General features: G+C 40.6%; 1 protein-coding gene across 3 annotated transcripts in view; it reads right to left on the bottom strand.

The window, feature by feature from the left end:
- RBMS1 (RNA binding motif single stranded interacting protein 1) overlaps positions 1 to 15661 on the bottom strand; it is a 142680-nt gene extending 127019 nt beyond the window's left edge. For all 3 annotated transcript variants that reach the window (XM_063400662.1, XM_063400661.1, XM_063400663.1), the window contains exon 1: positions 15384 to 15661. In XM_063400662.1, coding sequence (XP_063256732.1) covers positions 15384 to 15458 — 75 coding nt within the window. In that variant the 5' untranslated portion in view covers positions 15459 to 15661. The remainder of the gene's footprint in view (positions 1 to 15383) is intronic.
- Between the last annotated feature and the right edge of the window lie 1288 nt (positions 15662 to 16949).

Raw genomic sequence — 16949 nt, 5'->3', positions numbered from 1 at the left:
TCTGCTATTACTGGATTTAGTCATATAATTAAAACTATTAAAATCATTAATTAGAGGACAATATAGTTATTAGAGTTTTAGGTGACATGAGTTTAGCACACTGAGTCAGCTTAATTAAGTCTTGTCTACATTTGGAAAATTACCAGAACTACTCTGAAATAACCCTGGATAGGGATGTGTAGATACATGAACATCAATATGGGAATTTAATATGCTCAATAATTCCAAAAATGCATTTCCTTATAAATTCCATTATATTTTAAGTGTAGACAAGCTCTAAATCTTGTTAGCATCAATATTCTACACCACTGACAGCTTTTACTCTCTAACACTCCAGCACGTTTGCTTCAGTATCATCAAACCTTTAAGGCTTCATCCTGGAAAGATGCATGAACAGAAGCCTCGTGCATCCATTAACAGATTTAAATATAACTACATCTACAAGTAACAAGGCAATCACCTTGCAGAAGAATTCCTTTTCTTGTTTAGCTGGCTTTGAAAGTGGATTAAGCTGTTGTGGACAATGGCACTGTTTTTTTTCAAGAAAGCTCTGTCCACTTGAAACTATTTGGGGATAAATTTTCCAGAATACCTAACAAATCCTTATACCTGGCCTCCCACCAGTGCTCGCTGTGCTAATACTGTGCCCAGTGCTGGCACAGCAGTTACCTCTCAAGGATCCCTGCTGTCAGAATCAAGGATCTAATGCCAAATATCATTCTCAGGGGGTGACTACACACAAGACAGATGTAGGATGCAACTATATACTGCAGAACTCTGAGATTTTATCATTTTTGAGTGTTAACATCACCAATATAACCTGTGATTAAAAAAAAAAACACAAACCAAAACCCGAACATCCAAAAGGAAGAAAACCAAAATCTACAGAACAGAAACGTTAAACCTGAACAAAATAGAAAGGATCTTCTCTGGTGTGGATGCAGTTATAGCTTCAGGACAGCACACTCAAAGTGCAAAATCACTCTGCACTATTTGCAACTCCTCCATAAAACCAAAGCCCTTTTGTGGGCTGTGTTGCTCTACTAGGGTAGACTGTGACAGAAAAACACCAACTCTGTGTGCCACTGCTTTGGAGTATCATGAACTCCACCACAGCCAAAGGCCATAACATGCAGTCATTCTGGCCACTTCACATAAAATGAATTCAAATATACAGATCATTCTATTTCTGTTATAGAAACTACAAATGCTATTCTGCAGTGATTATTTAGGCACTTCTAACCTGCTCTTGGTCCTACTTTTTCCTCCAAGTGATCTTAATTTATACTGAAAACCCACCTCTCTGCTCACCAAAGCAGGTTAGAATCTTATTTCTAGTCCAAACACAGGATCTCCTCAGGCTGCAGTGATGGACTTAGCCTTGAGCTGACTGGCACATGACCAGAGCAGGGACACATAAGGGTTCTGCCACAAACAGCACAAATGAGCAAGGAAAACTTTATTGTAAGAAAGCATGTCTCTCTATGCATGAAGTCTAAAGATAAAAGAATATGTTACTATAAATTCCAAGTTTCATTCTGACTGATATATTGCATAATTTCAACTGAGCTCTACTCCCCATGCATACTCTTCTGATTTTTTATATTGAGATAGGAGCCTTTTGGGTTTCTTTTCTGTTTAGCCACTTCTGCTAGGAGCAGTGATACTCTGTCTGCTAAGTGGATACTAACTCCATTTAGTCTTTGCTATACTGTATACTTTCTTGTATTCAGATTCATGCCAGGCCTATCAGGATAAGAGAATTTATAAACATATAAAATATCAAAAAGAATTGCAACACCACCACGTCACTTGAGAGACTGTTCAGGAAGTTCTCACATTTACTGTCGTTTCAGCATAACAAGAAAACAAATGTATAAGCAACAAGAAGTAAAAAGAAATGCCAAACTCTTCAATTCTGAGAAGTTTACCTCTGTAATTTTATATCCAGTATCACAACAGGATTGCAGATAACAGGCAAAGATAACTGACACATTTGCCCCAGGAGCACCTTTTGTCCTCTCATAATCTGTATAAAACAAGGCCTTTACCCAGAGCTCTTGTCTGTCCCTTCCCCAGAATCATCCATTGTTCTTGTAAAAATAACCTTTTATTCTTGCTGAACTTTAGCAGTCCCCAAATTGAGTTCTTGCAGAATGCTGCCTTCAATCTCCTTTTATTGAGATGCAACTCCCCATGGATGGCCTGGCAGCTGGAGGTGTCTTCTCGTGCCATGCTCTGGCATGCATGCCACAGCCTCTCCACTGAATTGGGCTTCTGCCCTTCTCTGCTCTTTTCACTTATTCTTTTCCCTTATCTGCTCCCTACAGCAATTTTTCTCTTTCAAAATTATTTTTCCTTACATTTTCTCTTCATCTGGCTTCGTACTTTTCCTCTTTTCCTATCTCAAGTAACAACACAAGGCTCAAGGGACAGGTCTACAGGCAGCTTTTCAGAGCCTATTGAAGCCACTTCCAGAGACAAGCTCAGTGCTGGGGGCAGAGAAATCAAACTGGAACAGTCCCATGGAACCAGCTCCCTTCTGTGCCAATCAATCACTCATCCAGGTGCTCTGGGCCTCAGTGTGGCAGCAAGGACTAACAGTGGATAGTTCTAAAGGTGCTGTCACTTCTGTGAGGCCAACATGAAAAAAGCTACAGAACCCAGACTACTTCTCTGCTGCTATCTCAGAGGCATTCCGAGACATGATTCCTCTCCTCTTTTCCAGATGCTGTTCCTGTAAGTATCAATTATCAAAAGATTCTCACTAAAACTGTGGAACATTTGTCACTCCCAGACATGGCTCTCAGCTTTCTACTCCCAGAAATCCCAGCTCAGTCTCCCAACATCCTTCAATAATTAGGCAAGCCAGAGTTGCTCAAATTTATATGCAACCTTTGATACTGGTGAGCCTTCTTTCCTCTGTCTCCAAGGCATCCAGAGGCTCCTGAACTCTGTTTTAAAACTTCTACAGGCTGTCTGGTACAGTCTGGAGATTTTCCAGATCATTTAAACTGAAAAATGGGGGGCTGTAATAAAATAAACATTCAACTTAAGATTATGTTTATTATTTCTTGACATAAAAGGAAGATTCTGGTGCATGATTTTTCTGCAAAGACTAGATTTTAGGGACATTTAAATTAAAGAACACATGGAACTCAGTATCAGTGCAAAGAGAAGGACTGAGGTCCTAATTTATGAAGAAATCACAAACTAGTTCCCATTTTACACATTAATGCCTTCATTACACAGATAGCAATGCAGAGTATTTTTTTAAATAATAAATGCATATCCATACTTTACTAGTTGCCTGATATCTAAATCACTTGAAGCACAGGCTATCCTGCAGAGGAGGCACCAGAATTCCAAAGATCAAAGAATAGCAATAACTAGTCAATCAAGGAAACTGAACCAACTATAAATATTTTTAACAACTGGTAGGTAAATCTAAACTAGACTATATATCCAACACATTTTAAAAATGCATGTATACAACCACCACCAGAGCACTGGGATATGCAGCATCCTCCTGGATGAGAGTTTCCATCTATGAGATGTACGTCTATGAGAGTACCACAGTTTCCATCAATGAGAAGGGCAAAATACATCTTAAAAGACAACACTCAGATAAACTCCTACTCTTAAAAGGTGTGCCACAGAAGTGCCAGGAGTTCTGTTGTTTGGCATATACACATTTCTAAACTTCACATAAATATCAGTAACAGAGTAGCCATTTATATTAACCTTGACAGAGCTGACTAGAGTGTAAGTAAGCATGGAAAATGACCCATTATATTTCATATGAATAAAAAAGGTATCTATTATTCATTTGATCATTATTCAATTATTCATCTGACACAGAATTTCACTTTCCATTTTAAAAGAAGGAAAGGGGCAAAAAAATTAAAATATGCATAGTTGCTTTTCTGTCTCTTCAGGGGGCAACACAGCAAAGTAAACTTTTGTGGTTCTCTTTCATTTGTACTATGGTGTTTTGCTATTTTTCCCAGAAAGTAGCATAGCTACTCAGCATGTAAGTGTTAGATGCTTGGTAACACGCCTCTCTAGTCCCAGGCCCTCAACTAAATAAAATTCCAAGAATGGCATTTAAAATTCCTAAGAGCAAAGACAACCCCAATACATAAATGTATCTTCATTTTTTTTCCAAATTATATAGTTTTGGAAAAATCTGTACTTTTTAATGTATTTGGAAAGCCCGGTCACCATCAATGTAAATACTCCAGGACAAAGAAAAAAAAGAAGTATTTAACTGATAACTTCTTTTCTGTTATAATCACTTGCAGGATAATGCTGCTATCTTTGACTTTCTGGCAATGAAAGTCATCTTAGGGCCAACTTAATCCAGTGTTAGGTCCCTAAATTTATATTCTGGCACCTAAAAAGAAACCTTATTTTCAGAATTAATGGACAACTATGATCAGTTTAGTTAGCAGTGTAAAAATGAGCTGACATTTGGTGGGTTTTACATGTTTTTCTCATCACCAATCTGGTTGACAACCATAGCTGTGATTTTATTTTTTTTAAGACCTAGTAAAAGCAGCATCTTTAAGATTAACTCAAGATTTGGGAACATGTGAGTTCCTATTATTATACCTGCCAGTGAAAATCCTTAGAAAATCTGGGGGAGAGTATATAAAAGACGCTGGAAAGAAGTGCTAATAAAAGCAGAGCGAGCTAAAGAAGTTGGGTGGGTGGCTTTGGAAGCCTTTCATGTATCCATAGCTCCTGCAGCTGATGAACTTACTGTAATATGGAAGAAAAGTCATGTGAAATATAACAGAACTGTTAGTGAAAAGCAATAGGAACATGTCAATTCTTCCAATTTTTTCTACTAGAAAGAATAGTGCCTTCCTCGGTATTCTGCTGTTCCTCTGAATAATGTCTGCTTAGAAAGAAACAAGATATGGGGGTTAACTATTGCTTTATTTTATATTTAATCCATGTTCCAGACAAAAACTTATCAACACATTCAGATTTGATACAGGAACAAGAAACATTATCCTAAAAAAATGATTTGGTATAAGAATGTATACAAGTCTGTCACAATTTACAGCATAATTTTGTAGCACTATAATGTTCTGACAGGAGAAAAATAAATAGACAAACCTAAACCCTCAAATTTTAAGCAGCTTAAACAAGATATTTGCTTAAATGGAATAAGAGAATTTGCATGATTTATGATTATTGGAATGTCATTTGCATATTTGTATAATGCATGTTCTGTTAAACAGAAAAAGGGATTTCCTTCTATACCTTTCCTTTCCAAATTCCATAGCACAGCTTACAAGGATGGAACATGGAAGGAACAGTCACAGTTTCTTTAGAGCCTCTTGTGCTGGTGGATGGCTACCAGGGCCAGCCACAGAATCACACTCCAGTTTGGGAAGGATAACTGCAGGTCATACAGTACAACTTCCCTCCAAGAGCAGCTTGCTCAGGACCTTGTCCAGTTGAGTTTTTTACCATCTCTGACAAATTGCAGAACCTCTCTCAGTACCTTCAAGTCACACTTAGGGTGAAAAAAAATTTCTTCATATCTAATTACAATTTCCTTATGTCCTAATTTTGTCCACTGTGCTGCACCCTATTGCTTATTCCCCTCTATGATAAAACTACCAGCTCTTAGACACAGGGAGAGCAGTGAGCGTCATGCCTGGCCCACGTGGAGCACTTCAAGTTTCTATACTGGGACTGTTTAACATTTTTACCTCAGAGAATTGCAAAGTTCTGCACCTGTAAAGGAAGAGTCCCTTGAAATGATGTCAGCTGAGAACTGAGTGGCTAAGGAGCAGCTCTGCTGGAACAGACCTGGGGGCTGTAGCAGCCAGCCAGCCAAGCATAAGCCAGCAGCGTGCTCTGGTGTTGCTGCTGGGCTGCTTTCAGAAAGGGGGGTGACCATTCCCCATTTGAAAGGCTCCATTCAGAATCCCACATGCAGTTTTGAGCCCCCAGTAAACGGCACTGATAAGCCAGAGCGAGTTCAGAGCAGGGCTGTCAAGATGGCTGGGGGCTGGATCACATATTCTGTGAAAAGCTGAAGGAACTGGGTTTGTTCAGGCTGCACAAATGGAGGCTTTGGTGGGAGCTAATAGCAGCTTTCCATTTATAGAATGAAAATTTATGAGGAGGTTATCAAGGAGAAGGGGCCAGGTTCTTACAGCGGTCCATGGTGTGAGGATAAGTTAATGTGCTCCAAGACTCGGAGTGGAAAAAGGGGAAAAAAATCACTACAAGAACAGTTAGCATTGAAACAGGTTGTGCTGAGAGGCTGTGCATCTCCATCCTTGGAGACTTTCTAGAACAGACAGAATAATGCTCTAAGCAACCTGGTCTGATCTTCTAGACAAACCTGATTTGAGCAGAAGGCTGATTTAGAGAGCTCCTGGAGTCCCTTCCAACCTGAATTATCCTCTGATCCTATCCCCATACATCTCCAAGGAGTGTCTGTCTCCACTTTTTTCAATGCATTTTTGTTTGATACATTTAGACATCGATTAGAACTCTCCTTAGCCTTCTCTTCTTAAAATAGCCTGCTTTTTTAAATAAAGCCATTTGTAGGACCTGAGCATAAAACAGGGAAATACCCATATTAATCCAAGAAAGGAAAAAACCCTCCCCCAAATACAGATGTGGAAAGAGCAGAGAACAACCTAAATATAAACACTGTGAATACAGTCCAGTAAAAGGCCTGAGCAGTGAGAATAGTGAATTGGGGAAAGAAATTTGGGACTGAGAACAAAGACTCTCCTTCTATGATCCAAGTTCCCCTTGTTCAGGGAAACTGGAGTTTGACTACTCTGTCATTTATTCCAACGCATCAAAGAGACTACTACATATAGCCCTTTTTTCCAGCTACCTGGAACAATAATAGTCTGAGCTTTTGGACAACTGCCTGGGTCAAAAGAAGTAAGGCATTTTGGAGTCTTTGACCCTGATAGGAGCCACGTTTCACCCTCCAAAATGTCCCCGTGTATCCCTCACTTTCATGTGCAACAGTCAAAAGCAAATGGTCACTAACGAGGAAAGCCACCCAGAGGAAACCAGAGGGTCACTGACACTATTCACAAAATTCAAAGTTTGTATCATAAACCCTTCTTTAATGTTTTTTCTAGGAGACAGAATGTTTTAGCTAGTACTTTTCCAAATGAGTCACTAACACCCTTGTCTTAATTCTGCAGCTGCTGCTAATTTGAAGTGCCAGCCTTCTCCCCTCTTTCCCCAGAATGAAATAAAATATCAATGTTGCACTGTGCTGAAAATGGAAAGTTAGATGTAACACTATGCTACAAGGCCTCTGGAAGTTTCATTTACATTGATTCTTTCTTTCCTCCCAGGCCTACACCTAACTTAAGCCCTCTCAGCCAATTATTTCACACCTCCACAATCATTGGTCCTAGGAATGAAAGAGACTCAAAAGCGTTTTTAACACTTAGTGCACCAACATCTAACACAATTTAAAACAACAAAAAAGAAGATAAAGTCATTGAAAAATTATGTTAACAGTTATCTGCATTTAAGTGTAATCAGCAAATGTATGTGTAATCAGCAGCCCTGTTGGCCAAGGCCCCAGAAACCCTTTTATCCAGAAGAGCTACACAGCACCACTGCATCAAGCAAAAATCAGACCCAAAGGGGGTGGACTTCTTGTGGAGACAACTTCACCCATACCCATCCAAATCTCAAACTTCTTAAGTATCTCATTAGTTGCTCCACTGTAAAAAGGTACTGCAGCTGGGGGTTTGGGCTTAGTTTTCAACCAGACTGGTTTCTTGATTCAGCTCATTGACCAATGATACAAATGCCAGGGCCAGCACAGGGGAAGGGAGAGGAATGGGTTGCTGGGAGCAATGGGGAAAGACAAGATTGCCCTTTTTGGCTGCTGTGCATAGTTATGTAAAATTAAAGTGATTATGTAGCTATGGCCTGAGGGATAGAAGAGGTCACAGATACTGCCACAGCCTAGAAACTGCTGTGGAAACTGTGTCAGTGTGTGTTGCCAAGAGACAAGCACAGGAATTCATTTCTTAACCTGTTGTAAAATCCACTAAGGGAAGCCTGTTCGCTCAATCTCTCTAGAAAACCTCAATACTTCCCTCTCAATACACAGGAGTCACACCAAACATTTTGTGTTCCATTTAGTATCCATAAGCTCTGTTCATCTACGTGGAATGATTCTGAAGCATTTCTCACAGGCCTTACATGCATGCTGAGATTTCAGAAATGTAGCTTAAATGTATTTTGAAATGTTTTCATTAAGTTCAAGCAATTGTGACTAAATGTGCTCTTGCAATCTCAGACCATGAACAAAAACTCTGCTCCAAGAGCTACCATGGAACAAGTGAGCCCTGTATCTGGTTATGCCTACCCACGTCCAAGCTCTTTGTCTTCCCCAATTCTGAGATAACATAATTCAGCTTAGAACTTACTGAAATAACATTTAAATGCAGATCTTGGTATTTTCAGCTGAGGATAACTAAGAAGTTGCATGGAGTCAGATAATAATTATCATCTATTTAACCACAATAAATATAACCTGAATCTGTTTTGTGTCTGTTTTGACTGAAATGAATTAAACTCAAATAGAACAGATTTTTATCTGCATGCTTTCCCAGTATTTTTCACTTTTTTAGCAAAAAAGGAGTCTTTCCAGTAAAAATAGTTGTGCATACTACTTTGCACAGGCCACAAGAAGTCTATACAACTGAACAAAAACAAGTCTATAATTTTAGCTAAATCTGAGCATACATCTTCAAGGGACAATTTCTCAAATCAAAAGCATGATTTAATGAAAACAATTTTTTTTTAAGCCATTCTTAATTGCTCCTGGTTATGGAAGACTGAAACTGAAATATATAACTGTCCCAAGATATATTTTCCCATTTATTACCACACCTTTGTTCAAACTTCTTTACTACTACCGCAGTCACATTTCTTTCATTAGGAGCACTGTGTTAGTAGCATCAATTACCTTTCTGAGTGATGCATCTACTATCAAAATTGATAGGACAAACTTTGTTGCTTGGACTTCAAAGCAGATGAAAAATTTTGTCCAAGGTGTTCCTTTGATGTATATACTAAAAAGATATATTTCTTAAAGGTATTGTTTCATAGAAAAATAGATTTAGAAAACAATGTTTTACTACACTGTATTGTTATTTATTGGAAAACATGAATCATTTTGCCTACATTTTCTTTGTTCCTTCAACACTGAATGGAAGCTCAGAAGTTTACTAAGGAAGTTTCATCCTTGAGACTGAGGCCTAGAGACTTATGTTCTAACTAGAAGCAAACTATTTAGAAGTATATAGCATGCTCAACTGTGGTTTAAAAGTAATGAGAAAAAAACCTACTATCATTAGGAAGAGTACCAGCTGAGTTTTGAAAAAAACATACTTTAAGGATCTGTTTTATTCAAAGAAAATTAGCTTCTCCCTGCACAAACTTATTGCACACCTTTCACGACTGCCTTGGGATCCTGTGCTGAGTGTAAAGCTAGAAAATACACTAGCATAAATCAGACCTGGTGTAATTCTGGCTTCTTACAGCTGTTGCCTACCTACTGGATATAAACTTCTCATTCACAAACCTGGTGCCTGAAGGGGGTTAACAATCAAATACAAAAGGAAAACAGCACTGAATAAATGTCTCAAGACTATTTCAAGTCATCTACAGGTTTATCACTTTCCTGTTAAAGTCAGTCCCATAAGACCATCAGACTCAGGATCTGCTCATATGTCTGCAGTAAAGTTACTACAGAACCACAAAGAGGGACCAAGATTTTCTTGACATTTGTTAAATGAGGCAAATCACACAGTATCAAATTAAGCCCCAAACATACGGTACCCTAGGGATGAGTTTAGTCTCAAACCCCTATAAGCTACAAAGCTAATAAGAACCTGTAATTTCCACCATTGATTCAGTGGAGAAAATATTTTTACTTTGTCATTTGCAAATTCAGTCTGTAGAGTGTGTGTATATTTATACCATCCCCCTCTATAGGGAGGTTGGATTTAAGGAGGAAAGTTATGGCTTTTTAAAAAGTCTTTTTAAAAGATTCCCCAGGAGGAAAATACAGAATTAACACACCTTATGGATGCCATTGCTGCTTTTCCTTGATTCCAGCCCCAATCACACAATCTCTATGTTGCACTCCCTAACTTTTGCTTCTCTGAAGATTATGACCATCATGGCATTGCAAATCACCTCCAAAATAAACATGGTCAGCATAACCCAACCATAATCAAGGTTCCAGCAAATGTTGCTTATCTGAAATAAAAGGCGAAACTCACGCTGACTTCAATAAAGCCAGTGTCTTTGAGATGATGTGTTTCTACAGTTCATGTTCCTTTATCAAAGTTATTTAGAGTTACAACAATGTACACTAAAATACATGATATGAACACTTGCAGAACTTTGTATGAACTTTGCTCAACCCATTTCTAGAGAGGATTCTGCATATATAACCATTATCTCAGCAAGAGTTTCTGGAAATACTTTCTGGAGGGCATATTTCTAAGTTCATCACAGGCTACCTGAACCAAACCTTAGAAGTTCAAAGTAGCTATAACTGGGACAAGGATAGAGATGTCCCTCACAAAACAAACTGGCTGGAACAATTACATAGAACAATCATTGAGACCAGTGACAAAAAGTTACTGGTCTGATGTATGGATGTAAATAGATGTTCTCAGCTTTGGACTGGGATGTTTGGAAGAAGGGAAAATGCTCTTTCTAGGTAATACTCTTCATTTCTCTCTATTTTCCATCCTCTGAAATAATTCTGTAGAGTCAGAGGGATTACCTTACCACCAAAATGCACAAGTTTTTCTTAAAATGGGTCGATTTTTACAATTCTTTCCCTTGCACAGTATAGTACATTTTTGGAAGGAATTCTTTGGATAGTTGCACAGTAAACTTAAAGCCTGTCTGGAATGGGAGAGAACACATTCAGGAAGCTGGGGAGGATAATGGGATCAGGTAACTGTGTGGAGACAAAAAGTTTGCTTGCAACTAACCTGTGCTGTTTTTTCGTTTATTTCAATGAATTTCTAAGCTCAATTAAGAACCACAGAGATCCCGACTAGGGACAATGAATAGAATTTCCCAGAATATAAAATGTGCAAATTACTTCTGTCCAACCTTATAGACACTTGTACTCTGCTTCACTGTAAATTGTCTTTTACTACGTACAGATTTTGCAGTCTTAGTGCATACGGAATAAATCTAACTAAACTGATTAGAATTAGTAATCATTGATGCTGATGAAAATCAGCTCATGAGCTACTGAAACTTTTTAAAGGATGACAGACCTGTGCTTGCTGAAGAATGCAGTGCCAAGGTACATATTAGCAGCAAACAATTAGCAGGTCCTACTTCTGCCTTAGAGGCAGAAGGTTCTACATCGGTCTATTAATTTCATATACTGACACTAAACTGCAGTGTCTGCTAATACGACAATTTCATGTCTACTTTGTTTAATACAGTTAACAGATTTCCTTCTTACTCATCAACAGGCTTGGATAAAACTTAAGTGTTCCTATTTTAAAGTTTGCTCTCAACAACCTGAGAACAAGGTTTTGACATGGCAGAATCTGTCTGCTCACTAAAGTTTAGATCAAACTACAGTCCTGTCTACAAACCCACACAACTTCTAGAAATATTGGTTTCTCTCAGAGCTGCCAAAGCACCAGTTTTGCAGCTAGCACATGATAAAGTTCAAAGCCCACTCGAAGATAATTTAGCAAGATTCACAAGACTTCATTAGTTCTAGGTTTTGTTACCTAATACCATACAAAACATCTAGAATTCAAGTATCACACAGGTATTATCTATGACTACTAAATGCTTACACTTCAGATAAGCCATGCTATCTATAGGGAATGTTGCCATCTTCTATGAACTCTCTCTTACACAAAGAGCTTTCCTTTATGATACAGAAGCCAACCAGTGGAACTACTCATATTGCCACATTACTCTCCAAGGGAATACCAGTATTACAGGTGGTTATCGCAATTTAGTTGTAAACTGTTGTGTGCATTGTGACCCTGAATTCCATTTGATATAGGAAAACAAAACATAGACTCACTTTTATTTCTTGTTTGACCAAAGCAAACAGATTGTGGCCTAAACATGTCTCTATACATTTGTATTTGTTTATGTATACTCTGTCTTGTCAAATATTACAATACTCTGTCTGGCACAGCCAGGTTTTACTCCTGGGCAGACAGGCCTTTAAGCACTGGTATAACACATGTAATCTTAATGAAAATAATTTTTCAAAATGTTGAAACACAAAATCTCTCAATTATAAGTAAAGCTTCAAATATGGAAACTAAATACAACTCAGTTGAAATTTCAAAAACAATGTTACAGAAATATGGTTAAAGAAAGCCTCTAAACCATTAGAAACATCCATTGAACTTGGAAAATATTTTTGATGATCTCTGACAAGCCATACAATGCTGCAATACAGGAACTCTCCTACAACAGACACTCCTTAGAAGACACAAAAATTAGCAGATATGTCAAACATATCATTCCAGAGTAAAAACTGTCCTAAAAATGAAGGTTTTACAAGATTCAACTTAAAGCCATTTCAAACTGTTTTCATTGCCATAATATTTCATTTTAAAAGTCTTCTTCCAATGTCAATTTTGTTCTTTTCATTTAAATCCATGGTTTCACTAATCTCTTTTGATGCTGAGCTCCCTAAGACTAGGGGGAGGGAGGTGCTGAATCACAGCAAATGTTTATTTCCTCACAGAATATACCACTGAACCAGCCTGAACACTTCACGAATAACGTTGTGAAAATCATAACAGTCAAATACAAAGTCTATTTTTTTAAATCTGTAACATATTAATATCAATTCAAATAGTTGACCACATCAACATTTTAACCTAAAGAGCCATTAGGAATGTATGCAATTTACCTAATGAGTATTTTTGAGTGCAGAAAAATCCATCTACATGAAATTCCTGTTACCTCCTGTTATTGATTTGCAGATTATTAGTCAGCAGATTTTCCATCATCATTTAAGTAAGGATGAGAAGCAGAAATTCTGGTTTAGGAGATTTTCCTACCCCCCCTCCCCCCAGTGTAGTTATGTACTATTATCCACCTTTCATTCAGCAAAGGCAATTCACTTCTATTATCATTTGTGTTGAATAAAAACTGAAGATTTCTCCAGAATTACTGGAAGAGTGGACATAGAGTGGACACTGAGTTGTTTTAAGTTCCAAAGAATAGAACAGGTAAAAACTATGAATTAAATGAATATTTCTACATGTTCAGAGGGGATCCATAGTGGGAAGATTACTTATATTACTGGATTCTGTATATTTGAGTATCAAAACCTACAGTCACCGATCCCTGGATCTCTACCAAGGAGACACCTATTTTTCTTTTATTTCTTTTAGAAAATCAAGATCTCTGAAAAGAGGAAACTTTCACTAGATCTCAGATATTTCATTGCATGTGTGTAGGTCAAATGACTCTGTGTTCTCTCTGCTGAAACAGAGCAATGTAATTTCAGGCTGTGTAATTTTATAGCAAGGACTGCAAGACCGTTTGAAGATGTCATTGACTGTAATACAAATCAATATTAAATTACCTGTACAGGAAACATTTTCAAAAGACGGTCCATCATGCTTTCTCATAGGATCATGGATTTCTAGAATCATTCTTTACTAACTACTATAAGCTATTAGAGTTTATCTCCCTCTTCAATTATTTACAGGTCAAAACAGCCAAGTGATACTGCTTCATATATATTCCATGTTAGGTACTTGGTTTGTAACTTACTATTGCCACACAAAACCATGAAGGTAAAAGTTTCTGAATAAAGACATTTGCTTCATTTGAGAATGTACATAAAATCATACAGCTAAGTGATACAAAAGGCTGTCCTTTAGGCATTCCACCTTTCTTTAAAATAATACATTAAATATATATATGTAAACAGTACTGCAGTTATTACTCTGCAGCTTAATCTTTAAATGGCTATAGTCTGTACATCTTTAGCCTGATGTTCATTATACATTTAACACATAAGTAATTTCAAATCACCTAAAGACCTTCATCACATTTCTGTCAATTTCTGTATACATGAGAGCACATTTCAAAGCCTCCTCATTGCTGCCTTGTAAAATGTCTCATGACTGTCAAATGGAATTTCTTTTTTAGCCAAGGAGTCTAAAATACATTTCACAATACAGTAACACAAAGACAATAAAAAGAAGAGCCTATCAAGTGTGCAGATAAAGGGAAGGGAATTCTTTCCTGTCGCTGCCAAAGAGGCAAGACAGTGCAATAGCAAAAAAAAAAAAAAAAAAAAAAAAAAAAAAAAGAAAAAAAAAAAAAAAAAAAGAAGAAGAAAAGAAAAATCACAACCAAACCCACACCACGGTTATAAGCTCTAAAAAAAAGTTCACACATTGAAGCCTCATATGGGTCTGTTTTGATTTGTGAGGAGTGTCACTGGTGGTTGGAAAGGCTTATGCTAAATGTTCCAGACAGCTGATGCAACCACCTCTGCATCTGCCAGTTTGCAGCATGATGTTTCTAGAGCAGTGGGGCTGGCTGCCCTTAAAGACTTGAAGGAGAAAGGGAAAAAGGTGGAGATCCTCCACCGCAAGGATTACTAACATCAATATCACCGCAGACAGCAGCTACCCGTGTACAACATTAATCATCACGAGCTGGACCCTTATGCGTTTTTTAATCCAGTTTGAAAACTGCGAGGTGGCAGATCACAAAGGTCTAACTCCACAGACAATGAGTATCCACCCGAGTCCGACAGCTTCCCCAATGCCCGTATTTAATTGCAATTACGGCCACCCCCATGGCGGCAGCCTGCACGCCCTGCCACCCCCGGGATGTCACAGCACCCCCGCCGCGGCTGAGGCACGGCCATGGCAGCCCCAGCCCGAAGTTGGGCTCCTCTCCCCACGTTCCGGGGGCTGCGCCGGGCGAGGGCGGCGGGAGCGCGGCCCGCAGCGCTCCGCTCCGCTCTGCGGCGGGGTGGCCGAGGACGTGGTTGTGAAGGAGGAGACACGCCGGGAGCACTGGGGAAGAGGAGGGACCGACGGCGGGAGGGGAAGGGCGAGAGGGGAGTCAGGTCGGAGACTGCACGGTCGGGAGAGAGGGGAAAGGATGGAAGCCCGGCGGGGACTCCCGGGGCGGCGGCGGGCGGCAGGAAGGGGCTGCGGGCTCTTTCCTGTCTCCGTCCCCCGGCGCAGCCTGACCGCCTCCCCCGGGCCGTGCCCCAGCCGCGGGGCTCCCGCCCGGGCTCGGCCCTGTCCGGCCGCCCGGAGCGGGGCCAGCCCCAGACCCGCCGCGCCGCCCGGCGTGCCGGACCCTACCTTCGCCTGCAGATACTGGGGGTAGTAGTAGGTGGTGTACTGGGGGTACATCTGCTGTTTCCACACTTTGCCCATGAAGCTGGAAATGTAGCCTGCAGTGCAGGGATGGGGGGGTACTTTGGGGGGCTCCAGCCGCCTCTCCGTCTCTCTCTCTCCCCTCCTGCCTCTTCCTCTCCGGCGGCAGCGGCTGCTGCTGCTCCTCGGCCGAGCTCAGACCTTCCTCCGCCCAAAAGCCACAGCGGAGCGGAGCGGGGGCAGGCACTCTCGCTCTCTGCCCGGGAGTTGGTGCCAAGTCCCCGCCCGGCCGGGCCGAGCAGCAGCGGCAGCGGAGCGGCGGCGCGGGGAGCGCTCGGGGCCGGCGCGGCGGTGCCAGGCGGCGGGGCAGGGCCGGCGAGGGGCGGGGGGCAGGGGCGAGGGGAGGCGCTTAGCCTCGCTCGGAGCCGGGGCGAGCCCCAGCCGTGGCCCCGCGGCGGGGCAGCCCCCGGGCCGGGGGGCGGCGAGCGGCGCCGCTGAGCCCCGCGGCCGCCCCAGCGCCGGGAGAGCTGCGGTGCCCGGCGGGAGCGGAGCGGAGGTTTTCCACGTTCTGGAGGAGAGGAGAGGAGGAGAAGGAGGGCTGCAGTGGCCGCATCGCGCCCGGCTCGGCTCTGACCTAATTAGCCTGGCTGTGCTTTGTTATCGCCTTCTCTCTTTTGTGCATGCCGCTGCTGAACAGTGGTGCAGGGCACAAGGGGAAAACTGGGTACAATTTTGGAAAACCAAATTTGGCTTCAGTTCCGCCTGACGGTACAGGGTCCATTTATCTGCCGGAGCAGAAGAGACTGCAGTGCTAAAATCAGTTTACAGAGCAGCAACCACAAAACCAGACCAAATTCTCCGTCTAGCCCGTTTCACGTTCTTAATTTTGTACTTTAGCCAGTGGTGCTGAGTTCTCCAACAGGAAATATTGCTGTTCTAGACAATAATAGCTATATTTTTTTCACTTGAATATTTTCTTTGTGAAAGTTAATTTCCTGAACATTAGAAGTAGGGACTGGCAGCAGTCTATGCTCTACTGTTGTGTGTAAAAAACTTAGTCCAGTTGGTTTACTTCTGACAAATCCATCTATTTTCAACCCAAAGATAAGCTGATCCTCAGAGCATTAAGCAGATGCCGTTTCTTTGTCACACTAATCACAATCATTTTTTGTCTTGCAGCACTGTTTGATTAATAAAACATGTATAAGGTCCACCAAAACTGGTTTTATTAGCATCAGCAAAATAAATGTAATAATAGCATAAAGAAATGTTAAAAACCTGAAGGATGTACAGGCATCCCAGTGTGATAGCAAAGGCAACCTTTGTGCAGCCATGAATCCCTGGTGCAGGCTGAGCAATGAGAGGTAACTGCAGATATTCTTCCAAATTCCAGCTGAGCAGAGGACAATTACGCAAATGACATTGCAGCTCTCCTTGGCGGCTATTAAGATCACTTTAAAAGTTGTGGGTTTTTTCCAGGGAAGAGAATTGTACACGTTTTGTGGTGCACACACATTAAAGGACTAGTTGCATCTTTAGAAGGCGTTTTCT

The sequence above is a fragment of the Prinia subflava genome, chromosome 6 (assembly GCF_021018805.1).
Source record: "Prinia subflava isolate CZ2003 ecotype Zambia chromosome 6, Cam_Psub_1.2, whole genome shotgun sequence".
In the NCBI taxonomy this organism is placed as follows: Eukaryota; Metazoa; Chordata; class Aves; order Passeriformes; family Cisticolidae; genus Prinia; species Prinia subflava.
Note: the sequence above shows the minus strand (reverse complement) of the source record. Positions and strands in the feature narration are given on the sequence as shown.